At 45.2% G+C, this 27,307-nt stretch overlaps 1 protein-coding gene across 1 annotated transcript in view, besides 4 other annotated features; it reads left to right on the forward strand.

Annotated features, from left to right (window-relative positions):
* The window catches only part of CG43366 (uncharacterized protein), a 37,469-nt gene extending 16,198 nt beyond the window's left edge, over window positions 1-21,271 (forward strand). The window contains exons 3-4 of the mRNA NM_136344.3: window positions 10,679-11,151; window positions 14,584-21,271. Coding sequence (NP_610188.2) covers window positions 10,841-11,151; window positions 14,584-20,695 — 6,423 coding nt within the window. The 5' untranslated portion in view covers window positions 10,679-10,840 and the 3' untranslated portion in view covers window positions 20,696-21,271. The remainder of the gene's footprint in view (window positions 1-10,678; window positions 11,152-14,583) is intronic.
* Window positions 13,080-13,472: a mobile genetic element.
* Window positions 13,473-14,547: a mobile genetic element.
* A 291-nt stretch (window positions 21,272-21,562) lies between the features above and the next one.
* Window positions 21,563-22,021: a mobile genetic element.
* Window positions 22,022-22,094: a mobile genetic element.
* Between the last annotated feature and the right edge of the window lie 5,213 nt (window positions 22,095-27,307).

The raw sequence follows: 27,307 nt of genomic DNA on the forward strand, positions 1-27,307 counted from the left end.
ACAGTTCCCTCAGTTTCAAATCCAAAATCACCATATATCAGACTATGGCATCAGCTTAGCTTCATAAAGATAGTTTTGATAAATGTGACTTAGCTATGACTGTGATATTTTGTCACCGTAATGCTTCGTAGGACAAGACTAAATCATCGCAGGTTTCAGACATTTCATCGAGTCTAGTATATCGTCTTCCTCTACGAGATATCAAAATGTTAAATATTAATTTTCCGTTTTTAATTCAAATATTAAATAAGAAACATTTAATTGCAACCCAAGATACTTGTTTTTGCAGTTGCAGTTTTCTATCCGTGTATCAATACTCAGTTGCAATTGAAATATGGATCATAAAGTGCTGATATGCAGGTTTGGCATTCGGAAAGGCAGTTTATTGCTAATTTCAGTTGCCAAAAGCTTGGGCATTTTATTAAAAAGCAACGACATCAACATTGCCAACAAAATTATTTCGAATGTCAGTGACAAAAACAGCGGGCTGCCAGCTTACACTCACATCAAATGCAAATAGACGAAGTGGTGCACACAAACACACAACTACCCACCCACCCGTCCAAACAAATAGCATCGATACAGCCAGTAACAACAATCATCGGGCGAGCTGCCAAATGAAACGTTAGGGAAAATCAAACAATTTCGCTCATTGAGCTTTTAAGCCGCTAAGGCCGATGTGTAGGGCAGGGGTCGACGAGCACATGTCATTTTTCAGATACTTTGATGTGCGACAGCCAAAATAAACAGAATTTGGGCCGCCATAGCTCTGCATATTCTGGCCATTTTCACGGACCGACCTGCACTCCGTACAATCCAGTGCCTGTTGGTATACATATGAATACCGCCAGTCGTTGCCCATCAATTCGATTGAGCCGCCGGAATTCGCAGGGCTTTTTAAATACAATATCGGACCGGACGTGGTCGAAATGCTCTTTCATTCGTCTGGAAGAACAAAGAGACTGAAAAATGGCAAACGAGTCCAATTAAGAAAAAAAAAATCAGTGTCTTTAAGTTGAATCGCACTTTAAACATCTAAAACTTATCTTCAAGTTTGACCCCCTTCAAAAGCAGCATTGGCTTTTCATACCCCATCTAAAAGTCCTTCCTTTGCAGCGATAAAATATTCGCATCCATTTTATCAGCCAATATTGCATTTTATCATCGAACTGCCAAAAGTTCAGCGCGAGTAATAAAAGTAAATAGTTTCCGGCGCTCCGCTGCAATTTGTTGTATTTTTTGGGCAAAACTAATCCAACAATTCCACGGACTCTCGGAATTTGCGGTGAGCCCTTCCGATGAAAGGTTCCTGCTGCCGATTGAAAATATTGAGCGCATTGATGGACAATATGTGGGTTCAACAAAGAACAAAAGCCGCCCGGAATTGGTTAGGAGCCAGCGTCGAGTATTTACCGCGCAACCGAGCTAATGAAGCTATTAGAGCTGGCCTCGCTGCTAACCAGCACGTCACTTCGAATCCACTCTGCGACCCAGAGTACGAACGCGAACCCAAACCCGAACCCGAACCGATCCTGAACTAAAACCAGAGCCAGAACCCCGTGGCCCTTTTATTGGGCACGGGAAATGACCATTTTGCACAACCAACTACGGCAGAACAAACATTTTTTACTTGATTTGGTCGGGACCAGCCAGCCAGCCAGCCAGCCGGCCAGAAATAACAAAAGCTGAAAGTGAGTGGAACTGTGGGTGGAAAGCGGTCGCAAAGTTTATGCCAGTTGGTTGATTTCTGTAGCATTTCCGTTTTGTTTCATTTTAATTCTCGAACTGCTCTTTGACCATTTTTGATGGTAAGCACACAAGCACAAACAGAACATACACACACAAACGCCCACAAACACACACACACACACGCTGGCGGAAGAGGAAGGGAGATGAGATGGGAATATAAAATGGAATAAAATGTTTGACTGCTGCGGAAGTGCGCCATAAGTTTATTTCTTGTGCGCCATTTTGCTTACATATTTTTCGATTGTGCAGCACGCTTTCGGGCGCTGGCCATGTCGATTGCCCCTAGTTTCGTTGTGTTGGTGTTAGTGTTGGTGTGTGCGGCTTATTGGTCTTTATGCCCCATAATGTAACGGAAATTGTCCAAGTTTTTAAAGGCATAAATGTTTAATTCGAGCGCCCCCTGCCCGCTCTGTTGCCTCCTGACTAAATGCCCGCTCACTAAATGCTCACTTCACCGCCTTCTCGTAGTAACCTTAGCAGCTGCTGGCCGCCATTAATATTTGCCAACTATTTGCATAAATTAATGTGCGCACACAAAATGTTGCCAAAATATGGCTCTCTGCTCCACGCATTCCTCCGGCACTTACGGACCGGCCCTTGATGGGATAGTCTGCAGTGGGCGTGGCATGTGGGTCTGCTCAGCTACGCTCCTGGATGTGAGCGAGTTTTAATGGCGATTTAAACCGCCTTTGTTTGAAAGCCAGCTGAAAGCATCCGCCAAACTTTCGCATATGAATGCGAAATGAAATTGCAGTTCGGCCGCCGGCGCGTATATCTCGTGCGAAAGTTTGTCCATTCCGACATAAATTGGGATGGACCCTTAAAGCTGTGCACTAACATTGGGGAGTAAGTATCTATCAGATACCTTCCCCTTCCTGTGGAGCCTTCGCAACTAAACAGCTGCAGCTGCTTGTTGACCCTGCCCCAAATTCATAACATGTTGATGTGTGGGGAGGGGGTCTTGGGGAGCCCATAAATATTCAAATTTCTTAATCAGCTTCCAGTAAGCAGCATTTAATTAGAATTTCTGCCAGTCCGACTGAAAGACTCTAGTGGAAGCTAACCATCTTAGTCTGCTCCGCAGTCTGATGCGCTCTAACTCTGTGCCCAAAATAGAGGCGTGGTGCAAGCTGGTTGGTGGCGAAGGGCGAGGGGCTGGTAATTGAGTTTTTAGTAGCTGTTAGCGGTCCCACACCACCTCTTCGCACCACTTAATGGCAAAGATGCGCAGCTACACGCAGCAATCCCCAGCGCGGCGCATTGTTGTGCAAATTAACTATGTACCTGCCCACGAACGCAACCACATGCACATTAGGGCGTTCCAAACTTTGAGTTTCTACTCTGACCCGTTCGTCCTATGTTCCTAGTAACATTCATGCTGGAAATTCTCTCGAATCGTCTGTATATTAACTTTCGATTGATCTTCTAACTTAAGCGCGATGAATCGCTTGGTAACCATAATAAGCCGGAAATGCGTTTGATTAATGTCGCACTTTATTGAAAGCGTGCCACATAAAAAAGTGAGATCATTTTGTTATATTGTTATTTTTGTTATAAGTGAGATATTTCAGCATGTTGGACCGCCCTAATGCAGCATCGCAGAGCAAAGGCCCGAAATCACGAGCGCTGGTGCCCGAAATGGAAGTTAAAGTTCCTTGGCACAGGCAGCGGAAACCAAATCAAATTTGCACGAAAAACCAAAGGTAAACTTTGAACGCTGCTGGCGGACAGCTCTCCTCACCCCCTCCCACTTGCAGAGCCACGCCCACGCCCAAACGCATACGCACATGCTGGGACGAACACACACACATACGCAAATTCGCACGTCGCTTATTTGGTAATTTGCGTGAGTGCGAAAATGCGTTGCGTGTTTGCCTAACATGCAGTCCGTCCATATGACTGCGCCGGGGTGCACTCTCTGAAGCAAAGTTCATAAACTTGTACACACCTGAGTCCACAAAGATATGCACGCCCTGGCAGGAGGGCCTGCGATAGGGCCCTAATTGAGTTAGCCAGGGATTTCGGGCGGAAATATTTAAGCCCTGCGCGGTCAAAACGCCAGTTTCGGCAACTTCCTGTCGCTGGCACAATAAATTCGCATAGCAAATGGGCCAGCGTTTAACTGTGTCAACAGCAGTCAGCCCGACTCGCATCTCAAGAAGAGTAAACAAGCCCGGACTTGACGAGCCCGGTCAGAGCGGAGCACCTGCTACTCCGGCCAGCATAAAATGTTAAACAGCAGGCTAATGTCTAAAGGGTGCACGGGCGGAGCGGCCCAAATGCACCACAGCCGATGGGGAGGTGGTGGGTGCGGCTGCATATATTCCTGCGGCTCCTGCTGCTGTTGACGCTGTCATTGTGGCGGAGACGGCGTTACGGGGGAACAACGGAAATTATGCAAAATAGGTAAAGCTGCTTTGGCGAAACTGAACCTCAACTGCAGGCACTAAATTATGTGCTTTGGAGCAAAGCGGTCCGATGAAAGGCGACGCCTTTGGAGGTCCGCAAGGATACTTTAAGGTCGCAGTCCGTTTAAGAAGTCTTCTCTATTTCCAAATCTCTGCCAATGCTTGACTGACTAATCTAAATCGAGTGCTTTTGGAAGCAAGAGGGTCGAGAAGCTGTTATCTGTCGAAGCCAGCGGAAGGGAGTGCATTCTAATGAACGACAAGCTTACCGAGCCGGAAAAACTTTAGATACTCAATGAATTCAATATATTCATCATAAATTCTGTTCGCTCTGCTTGTAATCACATACCTACAAGGTCAATAATTCATCGAACTTATATCAACCAAATGCAATAAAGGGTATCTGCTCAGCCGGCCCAACCTATCACCTATCAGTCCTGATATCGCTGCCTTAGTGTGAGCCATGCACACGACTACACCACAAATCTTCATAACTGTCCACACATTTAGCGTCCTTCGTAGCCTTTCTCTGGCCACCACCTCGCTTATCTGTCCCAAAGTAAAGTGAAACAAAAAAGTTCCCCTGGGTAACTACACAGTTTCCCTGCCTCCATCTGCTACTAAAACAGGAACGAAGGCATGGCGGCAGTAGTTGTGGCAGCACATGGAATCTTATCTGAGGCCCACGCGTTCAACGGCTATTGCAGAACCCAGTTCCAGGACCCAGCTCCGACTTGGCCAGCAGATCCACATGAAATATGTTCTCATGTTTATATTCCCGTAGTTAGCGCCTTTGGCCGGAAGGTGGTCCGCATTTGGATTTGGCTCCACAGCAGATAGCCCATACCAACCTGCGCTCCAGTGTGCAGGCACACAAAGTGAGTGAGTGTGTATCCTTTCGAGAATGGCTACCCTTCCCTTCGGACTCCCGTTCTGGTGGTCCCTGCTACCCGATGCCCAGCTGACAGACTGGGGCGTAGCGGAGCATACTTTCTCCTTTGCCGTGGTCGTCGGTGAGTTTAAAATGCAGTTAAATAATAGATTTAACTCATCTTGGGCTTGGGCACAGCGTAATGTAATTCAGGCAACTAGATTATGAAAAGCCCTCGCCTAGGGTTAATTAACATGACTAATGCACTGGAAATAGCTGACACACTGCGGGCACTAATCAGTCCTGGTCTTTCGCACTAGCGGCCAAGTAAGGCTTGAAAGCTCGGCAATTAAGCCGTGCTGATAAAACAGGACAAGTGATTGTGCGAGTCATAACTCAAAAGCACACGGATACGGACAACATGAGGGTGACGCCCGTGCGCTCCATCGTCATTCAGAGGATGACGCAGCGGGCGGCAAAAAAAAACCAATGAACGAGTGTTGGGATAAGCTCAAAGGGGAAACTCTCGGTGCAAACTTACTCATGGGAGCTTAACCCATTCACATACCCCAAAGCAAGCTATCCGAGAGAGCAGTGGAGTGCGATGGAAGCCACCAACACTGACCAGAAGAAACTCAGTTGGGCATGAAAGGATATGACGCCATTTGTACGAAGCAGAGTAAAAGGATTTTGTGCACCTTTCAAGGTCCTTTTTTACAGTTTGTTGACTATAAAGTCCGGGAATGAATGAATGAATGCTTGAATGCCTGATGATTGAATGTGCCAAGGTTGCGGGGCGGTCAGCGGAAGAGGGGCGGCTGTGAACCCCTCTTGGGGTTCATGTTCATACTAATCAGCCACAGCCAGGCGCAGGCAAACCGAATGATCCCTCGGCTCCGCCCCAGCTCCTACCAGCTTGTTTTTGATTATAAATTGAAAATTTGCTGTTGTGCAAAATTTGTGCGAAATCAAAGTTTTTGCGGGGAGATTCGTTTTTCTTTCGGACAACGGGTTTCTCGGACCCAGGCATTTCCATGTGTCACAGCCCCTGACAGGGTGGCCAAGCGCAAAGGGTTGCTCATGTGGAATACAAAGGCGTGGGGCCAAAAAGGACACGCTAGTTAGCAACAGAATTACCAAGCTATCCCATCTGAACACTCGCATACGGGTCATACACGTTAAAGTGAGAATAATTATGACAGCGGACCGATTTCGGTGCAGCTTTAAGGCGTAAATTATTGTTCACGGCCTACGACAGCAGTGTAAGTGCGCTACAATAAATATATTACAAATGTGATAATGGGAGGCGATTGCTTAATGGATTAAGCACGGCCTGGTGTTGATTCCCCTGTCGTTTGTTTACGGCCTCGCCACCGCTCTTATTTAAGCCTTTATCAATTCCAATCCGAATAAATATGCGACCGCGAGCTCTGCAGGAAGCAAAGCTGCATCGCTGTTTGCCGTTCTACTTAATTTGAATCGATTTATTCACAGTTTAAAGCTTTTGGCGCGCCTGCCGCTCATGATTATTGCCAAGCTTTAACGGTATTATTTAATACGCGGTTGTGCCCGGTTGTCGTTAGCAGGAGCTTACTGTGGCCTAGCCCCAAGACGTACGCCTAGGCGAGAGCAATGCGCGGCAAGCACGCGCCATTTGATAAATTGCGGCAATCAGAGCCCTGCCTGTCGCTTAATGCGTGGCTGAAAGTTGGGCGCTGTTGCAACATCAGGTTGCACTTACAAATCACGTGTACGTCGAGCGAAGGCCTGAAAAAGTCCTTCTAATTAATGCCAGAGCGTTGTACTCCTAACGGCGGACGACAGGCCACGAACCCACGTGTCCTAATCCCGCTCACGCCTTAGCACCATAACTTTGGCACTTGGCGCAGCTGACCGACAGAGCAGAGCTACCGGACAACCGGTCAGCTGAACACCCCGGCAGCATGAACCGAAACGTGTCCGGACTGGGATCGAATCAAGACAGAGTCATTCAATAGACTGGAGCTCCGACGATGACAATGGGCGCGCGGTATGTCCGATGAGCTACACGTGCGAAGTGGGATAATGCGAGGCAAGGCGATTGTTGTTGAGCCGCAGAAACTTGAAAAACTATAAAGCCAAAAGGAGCTTCGGGTGCTGGCGCAGGGATTTATTTATAGTGAAGTGGCGTGCCACTGACAGACAGATTCTACCTTAGTCTTTGTCCGGAGTCTTGGCAGCATTAATATAAGTCCACCTACGTCCTCTCAAAATTCGATCCGCGCAAACAATAACAGTCAGAGCAAAGAATAGACTCCAAGATAAGGGGTATGGCAGCTGAAAAGTTTCATAGCCAAATGAAGATTGGCATAGCGAGATATGTACGTGATGGGAATGGAATGCCGAGCATAATATCGAGCTCCTGCGGCGTGCGAAATCTTTTCCAAAACAATATATGTCATGCACATGCCAAAGCAAAACCTGTGCGGATGTGGCACTGGCAGTCAGTAAATGGCCAATGAATCGATTGAGCACTGCTCGGTGGCAGTGGCAGTGGGGGCGGAAAATAAAATGCACATTAGCCGGTCAGAGGCGCTCAACTGCCAGCAGCTGTACTGCAGGAAACACAAAAGCAGGAGCATGAGCCATCTCAACACAGTGTCCCCATGACTTCAACAGAGCAATAAATTGTCAAAATGTTCCAAAGAAACTTAAATTGGTGGAATAATTTGAGTTTAGATCAATCCCTGAGTGACGAGGTCAATGATAATTATGTTAAAGCTGAACAATTACTTCAGAAAATCACAGCAATACTGCCCACTGTGGGGCAGGAGGAAGGAAATGGTTTCGTCGACCAGGACCCAAGAACAATAGTCCATCGTATGCCGGTGATTTTGGCTCCCTCCGCGAAAGAAAAGCGCAAATCGAAATAAATAAATAAAATCAGATGTACCTACTGGCCACGAGAAGGAAAGTTTTCAAGCTGGGCGAACGGCAGGGTCAGCGACTGAAATTACATCTTATGAGCGTCGGGGGGACACGCTCGGGGCCTCGGGAGCGTATACGTAACGTAACGGAAACGGAAACAGAGCGATAAAGTTCTGTTAGCGTAGTGTACACCAACCCTCAGCAGCACCCGCGATGTTGTAAAAGTGTGAAAGAACGGAAAGTATGAGCTCTGGAGGAAACTGAAGCAACCGGCCAGAGGCTTGCTTAAGACAAAAGCCAAGCTCCGCCAGTCGAAAGCGGCGTGTAAATGTCGACCAACACTTGGCTGCGTTTCCTGGAACGGAAAAACCGATGAAACAGAAATCGGACTCAACAGATTGCTGATATTCCGAGTAGGGCCATTCGTCCGTGAGTGGCGATTGCGCTCGCCTTGGTCCAAATTATGCAATTTCAAGATGACTACGACCTTGACTAATCGCTGGAAAAAGAAATGCGATTTTCTTAAATTTCCTCACCGCAAGCGACCACTGATTGGTCGACAGTCCGGCTGTGTGTACAGGGACAGTAAATTCAATAAGAAATCAACGGCTAACAAGCAAAAAACAAACCGAAACAAGAAAACTTTCGCCTTGGTTGAAAATCTTAATTTTCGACAAACCCACGGAACGTGACACATTTTCGATGATCGCTTCGGAAGTTTTGCTAACTCTTCGCAACTTTATACAACACTCCCACACACTCATGTCTAGTCTTGGTGTGATTACCTCGCCGCTTGTCCTCTTTATTTGTGGTTGATTCAGGTATTTAGGTATTTCAGTAATATGCGAACACTGGTAGCTAAACATTGTTAGCTTGTCATTTTAATTCCATACTCGTAATTTCTTACTTAAAATAGGGAAAAGTTATTAAAAACATGTCTGCCAGCCAAATGCCCCAAAATGTCATGTGGCTAAATACACCTTTTGCCGTTTGATTTATTGCCAGTCTCCCTACCACATACTATTTGCATATGTTACACCTTTTCAGCTGCCCTGTTTGCTCTGGCCCCAATACATGGAAATTTTGGAGTGATTTGTTTAAACAAACGTCCAATACGTGTGCGGTCTCATTTCCTCTCGTTTCGATTCGTTTGCTTGTCTCTACAGCTGTCAGGTTCAATCATGGCCAACCTCCAGGATTGGGTCCTGAACAGGCGCACTTCTTCAGCTTTTAATGCTTGTGTGCGGCGCTCTCTTTGTGTTTGTCGACCACTTGTCATGTCACTCGCCATCATTGTCGACCCAGACAATGGCCGTCCGACCAATCTGTTCTGGCACCTCACCTCAGTTAACTTCTCAGAGGAAGCTTCTTCCAAAGGGTAAGCCACTCTGCCGAGTGGCATTTCATTTACATTTCAATGTCACCCGCTTTCGGCACTGACAATCGTTATTTTCCGTTACAAATCAATTGCCAACTTATGGCCGTGACGAGCCTTTCGTCGCAAATCTCGGTGGACCGAGAGCCTCTGTGACACCACACCCGCACTATTCTGAAATATTTTACGCCCAATTTATGTTAATTTGCCTGTATTCCTCCCGCTGTTCTCCGGCCGTAAAACGAACGGAGAAAATCAAAAATAGCACTAAAAGTTCCAATGCCGTCAGCAACCAGTCAACGAGCATACTTTTATGGGCAGGCCTCGGTATTTATACCCGATTTTTTCCACATTGGCCAGGAATTGTTTAGCTATCTGCTGTATATGACTTGGTTTCATCGGCTGTTTCGGTGCGTATACGTGATGTGGCAAAACTTGTCGGGCTCACAAGGACAAGGGTCATGGGGGATGGAAACATGCGTGTATGTGTCAGTTTGTGCGTGAAGTGAGGGTAGCGGAATACGTTTCTGTTAGCTAACATTTTGACAGCATGGGCTTTAAGTTGTCAGCGCATTCTTCGGCTCTGCTGCTGCTGTTGGCCATTGTGCTTATTAACATATTGCCTGTTTGTTGTTTCCCTCGTGTCGCGCCATTGTCAATTCATTTGTGTTATCACACACACGCGTACAGAAGAAGCTTAGTGCCACAGCGCAGAGCAGGAAAACTGTCAAAATGGCTGCCAAGTATTGACACAGATTCTTGAAGCTGATAACAAGTGACAGACAACGAGGACAGAAGGGGAGCCCAAAAGAGCAAAAGAGGTTGCTGGATAGAAATAAAGTGATTTCTCCCTGTGCCTAGATGCGTATTGGTCTTCAAAATCTTCCCTGCTGCATTCACAGCCGCTCTAAGATATTGCGAATCTCTAATTTCCGTCAGGTATATGCATTCCGCAATGCACCCGTCCATTTTTGGTAGGCAGTGCCTTCGTACTCCCTCGCCTAAGACCAAATTGCCAGGCACTTAGGGCACCGCACCGAAAACATGCTTTACTGCAAAGACGCCGACTTCAATGGCATTACTTCACCCACTCGCCTCATGTGGCTGCTCGTTATTATTAGCATAATTACAGGCGCATTAGCGTGCCGGGTTTCAGGTGCTTGGCAATTTGCCTGCTGCCAGGACGCCTGATTATGACAGGGCCTAAAAGCGAGACGCATCCACAATGCACCTCCTGCAGTGCCGCTTAAGCGCTTAAAGTTGCGCAGTTTCTTTAAGGGTACCGCGTTTTATGCAAATTTCCCACGGCATTCTTTACGCTCGCCTTCATTAACATTTCATTAATTAGTTTTTTATTCCACTTTGCAGCTTTTTCTTGATGTTTATGCATCGTCCTTCGACACCAAGCACCAATCGGATTCAGTGAGCCAAAGGTCCTGACCTCTCGAAAGCAGAAGGAAGTGGAAAGCCATTTTAAGATTAGAACGAGGCTGAAACACAAACAAACGCCCGGGACTTCACCACTCCACAATGCGTCTACCGCGCACTTTTCCAGCGCTTTGGCTCTGGGCCGTGCTACCCTTGGCCACCCCCGGCATTCTGGGCTATCCAAACACCCAGTCACAGCCGGCACTGGTCACCTATGTGACGACCTCGTCGTCGTCCAGTCAGCGGGGCCACTCCGCCAGTCCGCACCTACAGCCCGCATTCGTCTATGAGTCACCCCTTCCGGAAGAGGAAGAAGGTTCCAAGCATTCACTGGCCACATCCACATCCTCATCCACATCCGATGTCCGAGACGAGAAGACGACCGAGTCGTCAAAGAAAGTCATAGGTTCCAGGTGAGTACACACACGAGTTTTATACTGGGACTTACGCTCATCAGAATTAAGGAATCAACACTGAACTTCTTACCACTACGAGTATCACTGAAAATAACTTCAAATATCCGACTCGCCTAGTATAAATAATAAATATAGTATCGGAATTAGATTAGTTTTCCGAAAAATAAGTTAAAGAAACAAACTTAAATATTATCAGATTGAGCTAGATTATATTGTTTTTAATCTCCAATCTTATTATTTTCTGTGTACAAGGGTGCGCTATTTTTCCACTTCTAATTTTTTTGCCCTTTGTTTGTTGTTTCTATCGGTGTTGCTGTTGCTAAGGAAAATCTTTTGTTTGCACAGCTTTTTGCAATTTTTGCCACTAATTGAAATAGAATTTCTGCTTTGTTGTAGCTGCCGTTCCGATTGAAAAGCGTGGGTTGGTCAGGCTGGGTCCTCGCCTTAGTATTTTTAATTAATTTGCTCTCAGGCCGCAAAGCGTGCTGGAGCGGGCAGAAAAGCATAGCATACTTTGTGGCACGCGTTTGGAATCCCATTGAGTTGGCGTTGGCTCTAAGGTAGTAGGTGGTAGCTAGGCAAAGGTGGGCTGCAATCGAGGGCCAGACAACACTGTCCAAATGAAGTGCTCATTAACTTTAAATCAATGCTAATCAATTGGGCTTATGTGGGCGCGATGTTATTGAAGTGGGCCCCAAAACGGCTTAACATTAAGCAGAGAGAGATAGAGATGGAATACAGCAAAACAGAATTTATTGGCACACTTTTCCTTTTCTGTGGCAGGCCCGTCGTTTTCTCAACGGGCCTTAGATCGTTCATATTAACGGGTTACGGTTTTTTGATTAATTCCACTGTTCGCAACCAGCGCCCTTCTGCGTCAGCTGTTCGCCCTCCTTTTTTCCTCCTTTTACCGTTGGTAATGACTGCGAGCTGTTGCCAGTGATGGTGATAACGATGATAATGAAATTGATGACTCGCAGCTCCGTGTTGAAAACTAGCAAAACAAGTCAAGCGCAACTGCAATACTTGTATTTACATGTATTTTTGATTGTGCTGCAATGCCCTCTGGATTCCAATTAAAACCAATCCGTGCGCTTGACATTCTTTGGGTCTTGTGCCACAAAACGTCACTTGGACGGCAATGCTTACCTAAAAATTAAATTGGAAATAAGTCAATAAATCATTTTATTTGCCCCAAAGGCCAGATCGGACTAAGCTGCAAATCGTTGGGATGCAGTGGAAAATTCACTCAAATGCTATCGAATATTTTCGTCCTAATCCCATTGCAACACATTTCTGCACTTAATATTCGCATGAACGGATTTGCCTCCACCGCGCTGATGATTTTGACGAGGCATCATACCCGGCTTATGGCATATGGCATATGCTTTTATGTGTGTCCATACATACATATATAGTATGTGTGTTGCAGCTGCATATGACTAAGCACGCTTCGACTCACGTGCTTAAATGTTAATGATGTGCTCATGCCACAAGCGGAATTACTTGCATACTCATATCATACAGACGCACTCACAGATGCAACATAACATATGTAAAGCGCAGTGTGTGCCGAGATATTTCCATTAAGAGCTGCACAAATGCAGATAGGGATACATATGCAGTTGCGTCAGATGGAGGAGGATGGCTGGCTGACTGCGTGACTTTCTCCAACTATTGCATAGTTTTCAATTTCCATTAAAATGCCAGCATTGCGCCGTCAAGTATGCAACGCGACAGGGATAAACGATAACGATACTTCCTCTAAAACAGCTTTATACGCAGAATCTCCCACTCACCTAGGTACAATGTGCAGTAGCGCTTACTTGTTGATAGACGGTTAGGAAAAAGGATATCCACGAAATCGAATGTTAAAATATCCCGCAAACACCAGAGTAATTAATCAAACAAAAGTACCTCTTAATGAGCTAGAGCCTTATGCAGGAATTTGGCAAGTCTACATCAAATCCGTTGTATAAGTAGGTCTCCTGTTCTAGCATATTCCTTTCGCAATCTTCGTTTTAGCTGAAGCAGCCAATATTTTAGTAGAGTTCTCGGTGCAACAATCAGAGCAAATAATTTATTTATTATCAATATGCACCGCGTCCCTGTTTTGCATATTGACCTCACTCAATTGTTCAAGATGAGTTTTGAATATTTTTGTGACAGAATTATGGGTAAGTAGACGTGGGCGTTGTGTTTATAAGTGTAGCATACAAAACAGCTAGAATGGGTAGATGATCTGAAGAGAGTTCCTGAAGACTTTGTATATCAGCCTGCCAACACCATGTCCACTGGTTACAACAAAATCAAGGGATGACTTGCCAACTGCCTGCATGAGTCTCTAGCTCGAAGAAAGCAGACAAAAATATATAGCTTTCTGGATAACTTGGGTACTGACGTGGGTACAAACTACTCAATGTGGGGAATTACGAAACTATTCAATACATAGCCCACTCCAAAATCGGCAATCAAAAATATGGTGGCGTGTGTCGCAGTAGCTCGAAAATGCTGAAGTGTTCGCTAACAACCTTGAACAACGCATTACACCCTATAACTTTGGATTGGAAAATATTGGTGTTAGGTTGAAGAGTATTTGGAAGCGCCCTTTCAAATGAGCCTATCTGCTAGTGCTATAACACTGGACGACGTGATGGAACTAATACCAAAACTTTCATCCAAGAAAACTCCAAAAGCAGCTCTTCTTTACAATAGAATCATCAGACTGCTAACACATCAAGCATTGCAGTTCCTTGTTTCAATGTTCAACAGTATTTTTTCCGAAACCTTAGAAATAAAAGATTCAATTAGAAATGAATAATGATCCGTAAACTCGAATAACCACCGCCAGACGTTGACTCTTACAGGTCTACTCCCTTCCCTGGGAAAAATGATTGAGAGGCAGACCTTTAACAGACTGCTTACATGCCAGGATGTTACAAGCCCGAATTTCTATTTTGGTTTCCATTTGCATGCCTGAGTAGCGAACTTTCACCTCGGGGCTATGGAAAAGAAAGGCTATGCAGTAGCAGCCCTTTTAGACATACAACAGGCAGGATTTGTACTACTGGATTTGTACTACTTCGCCTGGAAGATCGCACATTCCACATCTCTCCTGATGGGTTTAAATCGTCAAATATAAATCTACAAATAAATCTACAACATATACTACTATTGTCATATACTACTATAATTAGAAAAAATAAAATTACAAAGGTAAAATGTAACAAATTGGATCATAAGCTTATAGAATTTTCCGCAGTTAAAACTTCTGCTAGTTTTAAGTAACAAGCCCGCAATAAAAACTGGTATACTTTAAGCAGATCAACGTTAGTTAGCGCATGGGAAACAGTGTGTTGATCTATAAAACATTCCCAAATAAATAAAAATAAACGACTAAAATTTTTTTAAAATCTCTTGTCATTTTAGTGCAAACCCTTCAGTGTCCGTGATTCTCGACGGAAATGAGCCGCAATTTACAGATGCCCTTGGACACAAAGTTCCCAAACCACAGCCATCATTGCAAGTGGCTAGTCCAATCGATCTCCTTAACCCAGACCGCTACGAATTCTATACGTTCGACGATCACGGCGAGCTAGTCAAGCGGTTGATGACCATGCAGGAGATTCAGAGTATCGTTGCTAACGGTGACGGCGAGGGACCATCGATAATTCATCCGGCTCCGCTAGCTGAGAGCCATCCCGATAAGAATGTCCAAGACATAGTGAACAGTGTGCAAAATGTCTTGAATAAGGAGATGGCCTCCAGCTCAGCAAAGAATAGCTCTGGGGAACTGCTTCTTCCTCTGTTGGACACGCCCGACGTCTCATCGTCTTGGTCACTAATTTTGCCCGCCATTTTCGGCAACACTGGTGGGGATATTTTCCCTCAGCAGCGCCCACAGCAAATTGTGATGACGGCCGAATCGGAACTTCTGGAAACGCCCAATAAGACGCCGACAGGAACAACGATGGCCACAAAGAAACCGAAGCCCGCGAAGCGTAAGCCGGGGACAAAGCGTAAGACGACTACAACTCCCAGCACTACCGCTGTAACTCCGCAGGTGGTGCAGGAGGAGCTGGACCCAATGGAGTCCGTGTACACGGGAATGCAGCAATACCAGCAGGTTGCCGCAAATATGCCACATTTTGAGCTCGTGCACATGCAGCCCATCTACCAGAAGCAACCGAGCAGCACATCAGAGCGTCCGGAAACGACCACACGAAGGGTATTTTACAACAACCAAGAGATAATCCACACGCCCACCTCCTCGAGCAGCGCCCCTTCTACCACAGAAGTTGTGCTCACCCACCAGCTGGCCAAGAAGCCGGCTAGTGTGCAGCGCAAGCCGAACCAGCCACATCGAGTGAAAAAGCCTAACGGTAATGGTACAACTCAAACTACATCTCAAGCCGGAAAGCAGAAGATCAAAAGAAAGACAACTACCACGTCAACGACGACGACAACAACAACCACACCGGCTCCAGAGCCTGAAACACAGCCACCCACTCAGGAGGAGCCTGTTCCAGCAACAACAGAAAGTACGACAACAACGACACAAGCACCCGCATCGACCACACCCAAAAAGAAGAAACGAAAACCCACCAGAACACCGGGTACAGGATCTTCTGGTGGCAGCTCCAAGCCTTCCAAGCCAAAACGTAAGCCAACGTCTAAGCCCAGGCCACAGATCCAGGAAGTAAGTGGATCGCAGATTGTGGTACCTCAAAAGCCTTCCAGACCGCAGAGACCAACAAGTAACCCATCTATCACTTCAACAATGCCAGCGCAAGAAGTAACCACTACAACTACCACTTTCAAACCAGTGATCACAAGCACTGAGCCCCAAACAACAGAGCCACCGGCAGAGAGTACGGTTACCACCACTTCCGAACCAGAGCCTACAACAACGAGTTCAACACAGGCTTCTACTACAACATCAACTGAAACATACACAACAACATCCACCGAGGCGCCCACAACAACAGTGACTGCTCCTACTACAACAAGCATTGCACCGGCTAAGACCACGGCAATACCACCAGCATTACACCATCAGAAATTGCACAACAAACCTGCAAACCGTCCACTGTCCCAGCAACACAACCATGGATTAGGTCGTCCAGTTCATTACACCACAACTGAGTCGAGCAAGATTGTTGGGGAGCCGCAAACCGAGACCTATGGCATAGTTTACGTCATTCATTCCTCCACCACCACACACAAACCGTTTTATCCGCTACCAAGCTACAACGATGACGCCGTCCAAAATGTGTCTACTTTACTAACTCCACCACCAGTGCAACATAAGCCTCTGAAAAAGACGCCGCTTCCTTCGCTGTCACAACTGCAGCAGCAATTGCACCTTGGCTCACCATCGCCGGCTCCACAGCTCTCGCCAGATCAGATTCTCTCCATGGATCAAATAGTGCAGTCACTTACCCAGGACTTGTCGGCGTCAGACAAGGGTGAAGAGGCTTCTGGTGCAAGTCCGGTGAAATACGACAGTGCAGAGAGCAAGCTCGAGATAGAGGCACTAGCCAACAAGAAGAAAGTAGCAGTCGTATCCAGCACCACTCCGGCTTCAACAACTACGCCTTCAAGTTCTTCTATTACAACAACCCCCAGCAAGCCCACCAAATTATCGACCAGCCACAAGCCGCTTACTTCCCACTACGGAGGCAGTACTTTGGCCACGATGCTCTCAGAGGAAGATGAGGATATCACCGAATTCACAGAATCTTCAGTGGTCCAGCAGCAACCAGCAGATACCACTATCAGCAGCCTTGAGAATGAAAACGAGGACCAAACACCTGTAGTTGTGATCACCGCTAGACCACAATACTTTACAGTAACAAGGGTGCCGGAGCCACTACAGCACATAAAGACTGATCACAGACAGGAGGAGACGGAGACCACCGAGTTGCCCGGACTGACACAGTTTCTAGTTACAACGCAGATGTCACAAGTGGATGATGACGTTGACGAAAGTACAGATAAGTCTGTTGTAGAGTCAGTTCACGAAAACGTATCAGAAGCTAGCCAATCATACCCCACTGACCTAGAAGTGAAGGAGGAGGTGCCTGCAGCGGTTGTCACCACAGAACAGACTACTAAACTTCCAGTCTCGGAGACCAGCACAGTCGCTGAAATGGACAGTACCGAAGTAACCCCCCTGATCGCCGACCTCGTTCAGCAACTCAACCTAGAAATGCTCAAGCCCACGGACCAAATATCAATGGCCAATTTTCAGACCCAGGCGGCCACTGTGGCCTCAACGTTAGTTGACGGCAGCAATACTCTTGTCTCAGACGTTCCTTTAAACTCGAACGAAACAAAGGATGAGTTGGAATTCCTTATATCCGATGTTATCCAGCAAATAACCCAAGGCGATCAAAACAAGCTCCCGCCAAACGCCCAACCAGCCGACGATTCCAATCGCCTGACCAGTTTCGCCCAACTGAATACCTCCTTCTTGCTCCAGCCAAACATAGAAAAAACGGAGGTAAACCAAATACAGCAGACGCACGGTACAACAACCGCGGGTCCGTTCAAGAAGGAATCCACATATCCGGAAGCTTTGCCTGAAAGTCCAACGCACTTAGAGACAAGCACCCACCGTATACCGATTTTATCGCTGTCCCAGATTTATGCGCAGCAACAGCAAGACGAAGATGAGGAGCAGCAAGTTTTTGCCAATGAACGAATAGAAGTTCAATCAACTATGGAGACCATTGGGCAGGAAACCGTTGCAACGACAGAGGAGATATACACAGAAACCCCTTCCGTGGAAACCACCGATGCTGACAGTGTTGAATCCACCACACCCATCGAGCCTCAACCACAAGATCCCACCCAGCAGACCACTTCTAGCGAGGAGGGTTCCGGCAGCGAAGAACCAACGACTACCTATAGCAACATTCCTGAAAGCAACACGAACCGGGAAAATGAAGAGGAAATACTGCAGCTCTTAAAAAATGATACCAAGGAGCAGAAGCAGACGCCGAACATAGATATCCAAGAAAAGGAGACAGAGCCCGAGCCTTCCACGTCGGAAGAGCCTGGGTCAACAACGCAGCTGTCCGTGGTAGAAGAAATAACACTACCAACTAATATTTACCAAGATGCCCAGGAAGAAGAGCAATCATCAACGACGGAAAAGCATGTGTACTTAGAACCACAGCCGCAGGAAGCCCAAATTGTGGTGGAGGTCACTGACACCAACGCCGCGCAACTGCAGCCTGAGTATCAATATCCACCCAGCGGAGAACGGGAGGAGGATAAATCACCGGTCACTCAAATTCCCGGTGATATGTCCTTGGCATCTTCAGATTCTGACATGTCGCTAAGCTCCGAGCAGGTTACTGAGAAAATCGAGTTGAGCACAGTGAAATCGCAACAACTGAACGACGAGTCGATGGAAGAAATTTCCGACGAACTTACAGCTACCATTTCGGAAGAACAGGATGCTGAAAGTGCGGAGCCAGTAACAAGTACCCAAGAAATACAGCTGGACAATGAGGATCCCTACGTAAAGCTAGGCGAAACAACAGCGACTGTAGTTAGGCCTCTGAACCCCAATTCCGAAGGAGTCGGCGAGAATAAGAGCGCAACTGAATCAGACGAGGATAACTATAACTACAAGGTGAAATTGCCCCTTAGCAACTACGGGAATCCGCCAGTAGATCAAGCGGATGAAGAAGACGAGGATGATCAAGCAGCTTACCACATACCTCCCATGCTGGCTAGCAGTACAACTGTAACGACGAGCAGTACTAAAATAACTATTACAGAAGCCCCAGCTAGGTCAACAAGTACTACTAGTGTCCCCCCACCAACAACAAAGCGACTAAGCACTTTAAAGCCAGTTTCCTACTACGTTCAACCCTCGCTAATGGGGGGATACAACCAACTGGATATGCAGCCGCCAAAGGTTCTGCCTTACAATGCGAATAAGGCAGACCCGGTCCAACTACAAGTCCCGATCCATAGTCAATCGATGCTCAACCAGCAGCGTCCCTCCCAACGGCCACCTTTGCTAATCAATCTGATGGCCAGCTCCACACAATCAACTCGACCACCCGTAAAGCTAGACCCAAGTCCCGAGTCCTCTCAGGGGCTGGAGGCCTCCACCGCGATGATGGATGAGGATCTGCAATCCTTCGCCCGCCTCTGCAACGAGCTGGCCTTTAGCTACTGGCGAGCTATAACCTCGGAGAAGATCAGCTCCGCCAGAAGTTTGGTCATATCCCCATTTGCCCTCACGTCCATGCTTTCTATGGTCTTTCTGGGAGCGCGCGGTAGCACTTCTGGCGAGATGAACGAGATCCTGAAATTGGACGACATGGTCACCTTCAATCCGCACCTCATCTTCAAGAATATAACCAACTCAGTGGAACAAGCTTCGGACAGCGATATAGCGACTGCTGCTTTTGTGCGTGAAATATTCAGCGATAGGGCCAACGGAAAAATTCTACCCTTCTTTAAGGAGAAGACCCAGCAGCTTTACGCCGGACATGTTGAGGAGGTTAACTTTCACGTGGTTAACGACATCGTGAGACGTCGAACCAACCTTCTGGTGAAACGCCACACGATGGGGAAGGTTCTTGAGTATCTACGTACAAATAGCGTATGGGTAAACGGACCATTGGCCACCATCTCGGCCAATCTTTTCCAGACAGACTGCTCGCATGGCTCCACCACTGATCGTGATGGAGAGATGTTCTTCCAAGTGCATCCTACAGTTCGCCAGCGCCGGCTCGTGCCTATTCCAGCAGTGTTGTACCGTTCCGGCTTCTTGGCAGGGTATGAACCCAGCCTGGACGCCACCGTCGTTTCCTTCGGTCGAGTTCAGAACACTGTTAGCACAGTCTATGTAATGCCTGGCCACCAGAGCTCCATTTCTCCGATGGACAACCTCGACCGACTCGAGCGCAGTCTAGTGGAGACGGCGTTTAGTGACAAGCAGGCCTGGCGTAGGTTGCTCACGTCCCTTATGGATCGACCAGGAATGGAGGTGCAACTGCCGCGCTTTTCACACCGCTCTTTCGTTAACGCCTCTCTGGGTCTGCAAAAGATGGGTCTACGCGGTCTCTTCAAGTCTGACTTTGCCGACCTGCGGGGTCTAACTGGCGCCGGAAATCGCGACATCTTCCTGTCCGACATGATACAGATCAACACGTTCAGCACCTGCGGCGAGGAGAAGATCTCGGAACACCACCATGTGGAAATGTACCCCGCGCCACCACTGCGTAAGCGAAACAAGGACGTAGATGCCACAGATGACGACGCCTTTGATTCTTCGGAGAGGGTCGTGGACTTCGGCTCGTTGGTGCAGGAATCTGCACTGGGACGAGGCTTCTACGATGACCTTCTGGACCCGAAATACTTGGAACTGCCGTTGCCACTCCGTCCACGCCAGGCTCGTGTCCCTGACGCTCCACGACTGCGCTTCGACAAGCCTTTCTTATACTTTGTGCGCCACAACCCTACGGGTATGATTCTATTCATGGGGCGTTTTAATCCCCGACTGCTGCCGTGAAGCTAAAAGACTCACAAGCAAGTGTGGGTCGTTTTCTTGTTAAACCTTGGAATGTGACTTAGTGAATTTATACCGTACGCATAATGATAATTTTATCTGTAATGAACCCTGCTTGCTGTGCCTTAATCCCGCGTCCCGAATTTGATGGATTGGTCCGATACGAGATTGATGTGCAGCAAACGATTGCATTTGCCAAAATGAAAGCAAATATTTTAAATACTTAAGTGCAGTTTGCGTAAATATATCTTCAATTTTTCTGGATTGCATTTAATGTGCGGCACACAACGCAGATGCGGCGTGGTATATGAACAGCACTTTTATTTCCCTTTTTGTTCACTGAAAAAATTGCCGGATTGGCAAACAAATGTTGAACAAATACGTAGGCGGCGATTGCCAACGCAATCGAAAATTAAATGCAAATGCAATCATGAAATGCGTCAATGTTTTGGCAACTGAACAAATGTAATTTAGTAAAATAAACTTTACAAATGCGCAAACTAAAAGTTATGTATGCTATTATGTAAGCTTAAATAAAAACTCTTAATAAAAAATATAAACACATATTACCTAAAAGCAAACCCATATGAACTGATAACTGATACCTTGCGAGAATGTTTCTCCAGTCGACCTTACCTGCGAACTTGCATCACAAAAATTTGAAACGTTGTAGCCGAGAGCCTCGACTATCAGTTACAAGTTACCTAGCTGCTTGTGCAATAAAAAACGCATAACGAAAGGAATTGGGAAAATCAGAAAAAAAAAAAGGAAAAGCATTTTTAGTTATTTCATAAATGTGGGAGTTTGAAGAGATAAAATGGCTTTGGTAAACCGATAGGAATCCACAAGACAATAGAGTAAATGGGTATGCTAGATTCGTTGAAAAGTATATAACAGGCAGAAGGAAGCGGTTTCGACCATATAAAGTATATATATTCTATATCAAGATAAATAGCCAAGTCGATCTGGTCATATCCGTCTGTCCGTATGAACGTCGAAATATCAGGAACTATAAAAGCTAGAAGGATTACAGATTCTAGAGACAAAGACTTGCATCGCAAGTTTGTTGACCCATGTTGCCACACCCAGTCTAGACGCCATAAAACCGCCCAAAAATGCCATGTTTTCGAAATTTTTTCACATTTTTATTAGTCTTGTAAACTTCTATCGATTTGTCAAAAAAAATTTTGCCACGCTCGCTCTAACGCCCTAAAACCGCCATTTTTCCATTTCTATCGATATCTCAGAAAAATGTTGAAATTTCGTGTTTGCTTTTAAACTAGCTGGATAACGGGTATACGAAAGTCGGGCAACGCGACTATAGTATTCCTGAGATCGAGGCGTTGATACGAACAGATCGACTCGGTCAGTGATTCGGATTAAGAATATATATACTATATATTCTTTTTACGAGTGGCGGGTATAAAAATGAGGACTTTAATGTTTTGGTTTTCGTCCGGTGTTTTGGAAGCACTAAGTGACCGGCTGCTTGCTGGCTAGAGTTGGTCAACTGCATAATTAATAGACCTTGTAAACAAGAGGATCCAATTTAGAGTCTTCTGATTGATTTACCTGTACCACCGGCAACAGGTTTCTATTAGCAGCACATACAGCGCACGGCTGATTACCTTTAAGGACTTTAAAACGCAAACAGCAATTTGGCAAATGACATTCTGCATGGCACCAAAGAAACGGAAGCTAGTTGAGCAAACAAACACACACACAGCAGCAGCGGAAAAAAGAGGACTGGAGAAATGCAAAATTAATTACCAGAATGCAAATTAATTGCTGTCCGTTTGCTTGCTTGCAGCTTGGCAAGCGCATAAATCTCTTGTCTGGGCTTCAGCCATCGCTGACGATTGCCCCTGGGGAAGGATAGCAACGGCGCAAAACGTATCAGCCAAAAGAAAGCGGAGACGCCTCCAAGCCCGTACATATCAGCACACTGGAGAAAAGTCGATGTTGTTAGCTCACAGAAAATTTCTAGATTACTGAAAGCCTATTGATTAACGCCATGTAGTCAAAAGTCAGAGATGCAGCAGCAGTTTTGCATATAACCACAACTGATGTAGCTTGCACGTAACACGCACTTTAACTTTTTTGGTAATTTTAGAGGTTCTATACAGCACTTCCCAATTCCTGCAGTGTACCCGTGCACCCACTACCCTCACATGCATTGCAATGACAAACAAATTGCCTAACGCCGCAACAGCAGCTGAAGCAGCAACGAGCCAACCAAAAATCTAGTTGTGGCTGACGGCCCAGTCTGGTATCTCTACGGGCTGGGGAGTGGGTTGCATGAACTGTCTGAGCGGCCAAATGAATTGGGTACCCGTACAAACGGCACTTAAGGCAACGCAACCCCACTGTTAGCCATCGCGATGGAAAAACCCGGAAACAGCACTGCCAGTGGCATCTCACGTCCGTTGTTAGCGCTAAAGGAGCTAATTGTGTGAGGATATTTGCCAAAAACTTGAAAGGCATTAGTTGGAAAAGCGAGATTTTTTAAAGTCAGAATTGCTTTACAAAAAGGAGCAATAAAAACCATATTAGATTGATTACTTACGACGTGAAGAATATTTTTTTTAAAAACTTGTAAATTAACGAAGTGGTGTCGATTGCACAAATATTTACTGTATAGGCTTTATAGTTTGTGGACGTTACAGTATACGTGGTACACGCACACGTGAGTACACGTGACCGTGGAACTCCAGTTGAGGATCCATTAAGGGATCGTAACGAAAGCGATAAAAGCAGGCTTAGAGGCAGGCTTAGATGGACAGAGACGGTCTATTGAAATATAAAGTAAATACTCTATTATTGATATATTGGAGCAATTGTCTATTTCCTTTAGACTTTAATTCTAAGTTGAGAACGCTCCTTGAAGAGCGTAAATTTAAACTAGGTCTGTTCTTACTGGTTTAGGTATTTCAACAGCATAGATAACCAAAAGCTTTAGCCAGTATTTCAGCGGTGATGCTTGCGAGAGATACCTCAACCCAGGGAGAGAATTCTCCTAGCAAGTACCGAAAGCTATGTTTTTATCTCAATTTAACAGTGACCCTATTAATCTATCTTGAATCTGTCGTTGGGAACACTGATTTCTTTTCGTTGCAGGTTTAGATAAGTAGTTCGTGCAGAAGATTTCAAAGCTTAAAGCAGGAGTAAGAAGTTGACTAACAAAATGTCATGTTTTAATATGTATAACTGAATGTTCCGATTGCTCCAATACAGACCTAGATCGGTTTGCTTGGTGTTCTGTGTTGGCCGTCAGCGAGATGAAAGTCGAAAATGCGATAGCGGACTTTTGGCAAAGGACTTTTGGATTTCGAAATTTCGCGGGGTTAGAAGAGCCACCAGGTATCTTCGTTTGTAAGCAAAGTTCTGCTTGTTGTTTGCCAGATTGCTGCCATTGACCACAGTAACAATTGGGAATTGGGATCAAGGCTCTGAACTGGATCGGTGGAATGATCCACGAATCTGAATGCTGGATCGATTAGATGACTTGATCCGCTTGAGTTCTCCTTAGATCATATAGGTGAAATTTACTATGTGAATCAATGGGGAATGTTCAGCAGAGCCCTTGGTTATGCAGCTGCTTCAAATCCAAAATGATGACACAGACTCTGGGAAACTTTGACGCCTTGGATAAGAGAGTGAAATGGAATATATTGCAGTGCAGCTGAAACCATCTAGGATGTCAAAATTTTTGGTAATATTAGGTATGAAAGAAAAGTTTGAGTTCCTTTAACTTTTAACGATATTAAGAAGGCCATTTCCGCTGGAAGTATGCGATTAAAAATATGCTTATAGAAGATCGCCCCAATGTTAGGATATGATTTCTTGTTTAATAAGTTTTGACCGTTCGACCGTTTCGTTACCACAAAGCGAATAATAAATGCTTTATTTGTTGTTTGTCGCATTATTAATTACCGACTGCTTCCGAAAACAACTAAGTACCTCTTCATCGGTACATTTCTTTTTGGTGATCTCCACTTGATATTTGATAAGTAAGTTCAATTGTTCTTTACCAATTGGATTCATTTCTTGTACTTTATATCTTTCTCCTGTAAGTTCGCGTGTCTAAAAAGTAATCGCAGCTTCTTACTCGGAAGTGCTTAATAGTAATATTTCAAATATGATGTTATAAACTAATTACAAATAAAATGTAGATTGACCTCTACTTTGCAATGACTCTTTAATAAAACGAAACCCCTCCTGCTGCTCAAGATTCCTTGGAAAGTTACACACTGGAGATTAACGCATTATAGGTTTATACTACATATATGAATGCATACATAACCGAGGCTTATTATGATAAGTAAATTGCTCGTCGCTTTTCTGTTGTTCCTGAAACCCCGTGTGATGTTGTTATAATAAAAACAACGGCCAACGCCAAGGCAAATAACATAAGCCACAGCAAATTTAAATACACATGTCGCTGGCATTGCAGCTGTAATTCCTGCTGCGGTTGTTGTTGTAGCCGCTACCGCTGCTGTTGGGTATTTATGTGGCCTTATGCGGCAGTTGTCCTTGTTTCGCCGTTCTGTCGGCGCTGCTCGGCGGAAATTGTATTGCGGCCAATATGGTAAATTGCCTTGAATCTACCTTAAAACCATATTTCAGCACTAGATTACAGGAACAGGCAGCAGCCGAGGCATCAGAGGTGGCAGAGGTGGAAGCGGGGCGACGCCGAAAGCTACAATGCGGTACGCCATTACACCAAAATACTATCATAAAATTTCGCGCAAGCGTGTGTCTCGGCATTTTAACCGAAACGGGTTTTGAGCCATGCCACCTCTTTCCACCCGTCGTGCTCCTGCGAACAAGCCGCACACACCCAGCAACCCAGCAACCCGGCAACGCATCCTTGCAGCCGAGACCAGTACATAAAGTGCACACATGCAGTCAGGATTGTTACCGTTGATGTTGTTAGGGGCTGCGGTTGCGCTTAAATGCGCCATTAAAGCCACGGTCAGCAAAAACAATGCCAGAAATCTGGCATTCAGGGGCAGGGAAAGGAGCGAATAGATTTGGGCGTAGCAGAGACCTGGCAAAAAAGGAGATGCCCACACATTGCGGTTTTATAAATCAAGTCCAAAAGAAACTGTCACGAATCGCCGTTTTTATGCTAACTGAATATCATTCAGCTTTTAAACAAAGGACACTGGAATAATGTGATAAACAAATTCCTCATTAACATGTTTCCACTTCACCCGTCCACGCCCAGCACATACGATTATTCATTCCGAGCTTTGCCAGAATCTTTAGCTTAACCCTTTTGTTGCCATCTTTTTATTTTGGCATTGTAATTCGTTTACTTTTTTGTCATCAACAGAGCTGCATTTTTGCATAGAAAATTGAGCTTTTGCCAAGCTAACGATGAACTAAAGTATGCAAATTTATTTACCATTTCTATGCACACAACGGAGAGAGAAACGCAAAGGGGGTGACAGGTGGGTAAAGCCAAACAAATGTATGCTATAGAGAGTACATAAACAATCATCGGGATCACCAGGTCTCCGGCCCAGAACAGTCCTCGTTAAAATTATATGTCCATTACGGATTCAGCTTTAAACTTCTCATCTGTCTGACAGTTTATTAGTTCACATTTTATGGTGTTAGCTATCCCAGTATTAGTTTATGGCCATCACGTCTCTGTTGCTAAATAGGATGTATCTCTCTCACTGGAGCTATTGCTTAAAGAACATTAAAAAATATGTCACACTTTTACGGAGGCGTTTCCATAATCTTAATCAGAATTGCATGCCCATTCAATGTAACCGTTTCCTACTGTCCGTCCGTTTTCCCTAGGCACTGTCCTTTGGAACCTTTGGATATGTATTTCAAACTACAAGAGCTCAAGAGTTGTCATTAAGCATGCAGATTTCAATCAGACCTACGCAGTTTTTACTCGATAAACTAGATTCGTAGAAGAGTTGAAAAAGAAAACTGTCCGTATAAATGCGATGATTATAGTATATTATTTGAATATTAGATAACCGTTACACAGCTTGTATGAACGTAGGTAGAAATTTCAGCATTTTTAAAAAGTATGGGGTGTGACAGGTAAAATAGGTACACTTTTTTATTATTTAGGCTAAGTTTTAGGGTTAGGGTATTCATTTTTTAAGGTTACCCAACCTCAGGAAAAGACAAGTGACGTAAGCACCGCCAACATACAATATTTGTAAAAAATATATCCAAAATATTCACAATTTTGAATCATTTAGATTGTTTCTTAACCGTTAAACACTGTTTAGCTACGCTAAAACAAAATATATTGCATAAAAAAGACAGTTGTTGAATTTGTTTATTTGTTGCTTATTTCCTTTTAAATGTGAATTACGAAAATGTGTTATATATCAAACATTCAAGGAATTTACAAGTTTAAAAGAAGTCATTTTAATATCAATATCTAAAACAAATGCATTTATAGCTGTTTTCCCGATAAGCTAGCGTGTTTTATATACATATGTAGCTGATCTACAAAACACAAATTATTTCGGAAAAAGCGTTTCGCTGCAGGCAGACAAAAATTCGAGTATTAAGAATTTTCCCAAAACCTGGTCCTTCTGTTAACACATTTTCTGCAGTCATTGTATCCGAATCGGC

The sequence above is a fragment of the Drosophila melanogaster genome, chromosome 2R (assembly GCF_000001215.4).
Source record: "Drosophila melanogaster chromosome 2R".
Classification (NCBI taxonomy): Eukaryota; Metazoa; Arthropoda; class Insecta; order Diptera; family Drosophilidae; genus Drosophila; species Drosophila melanogaster.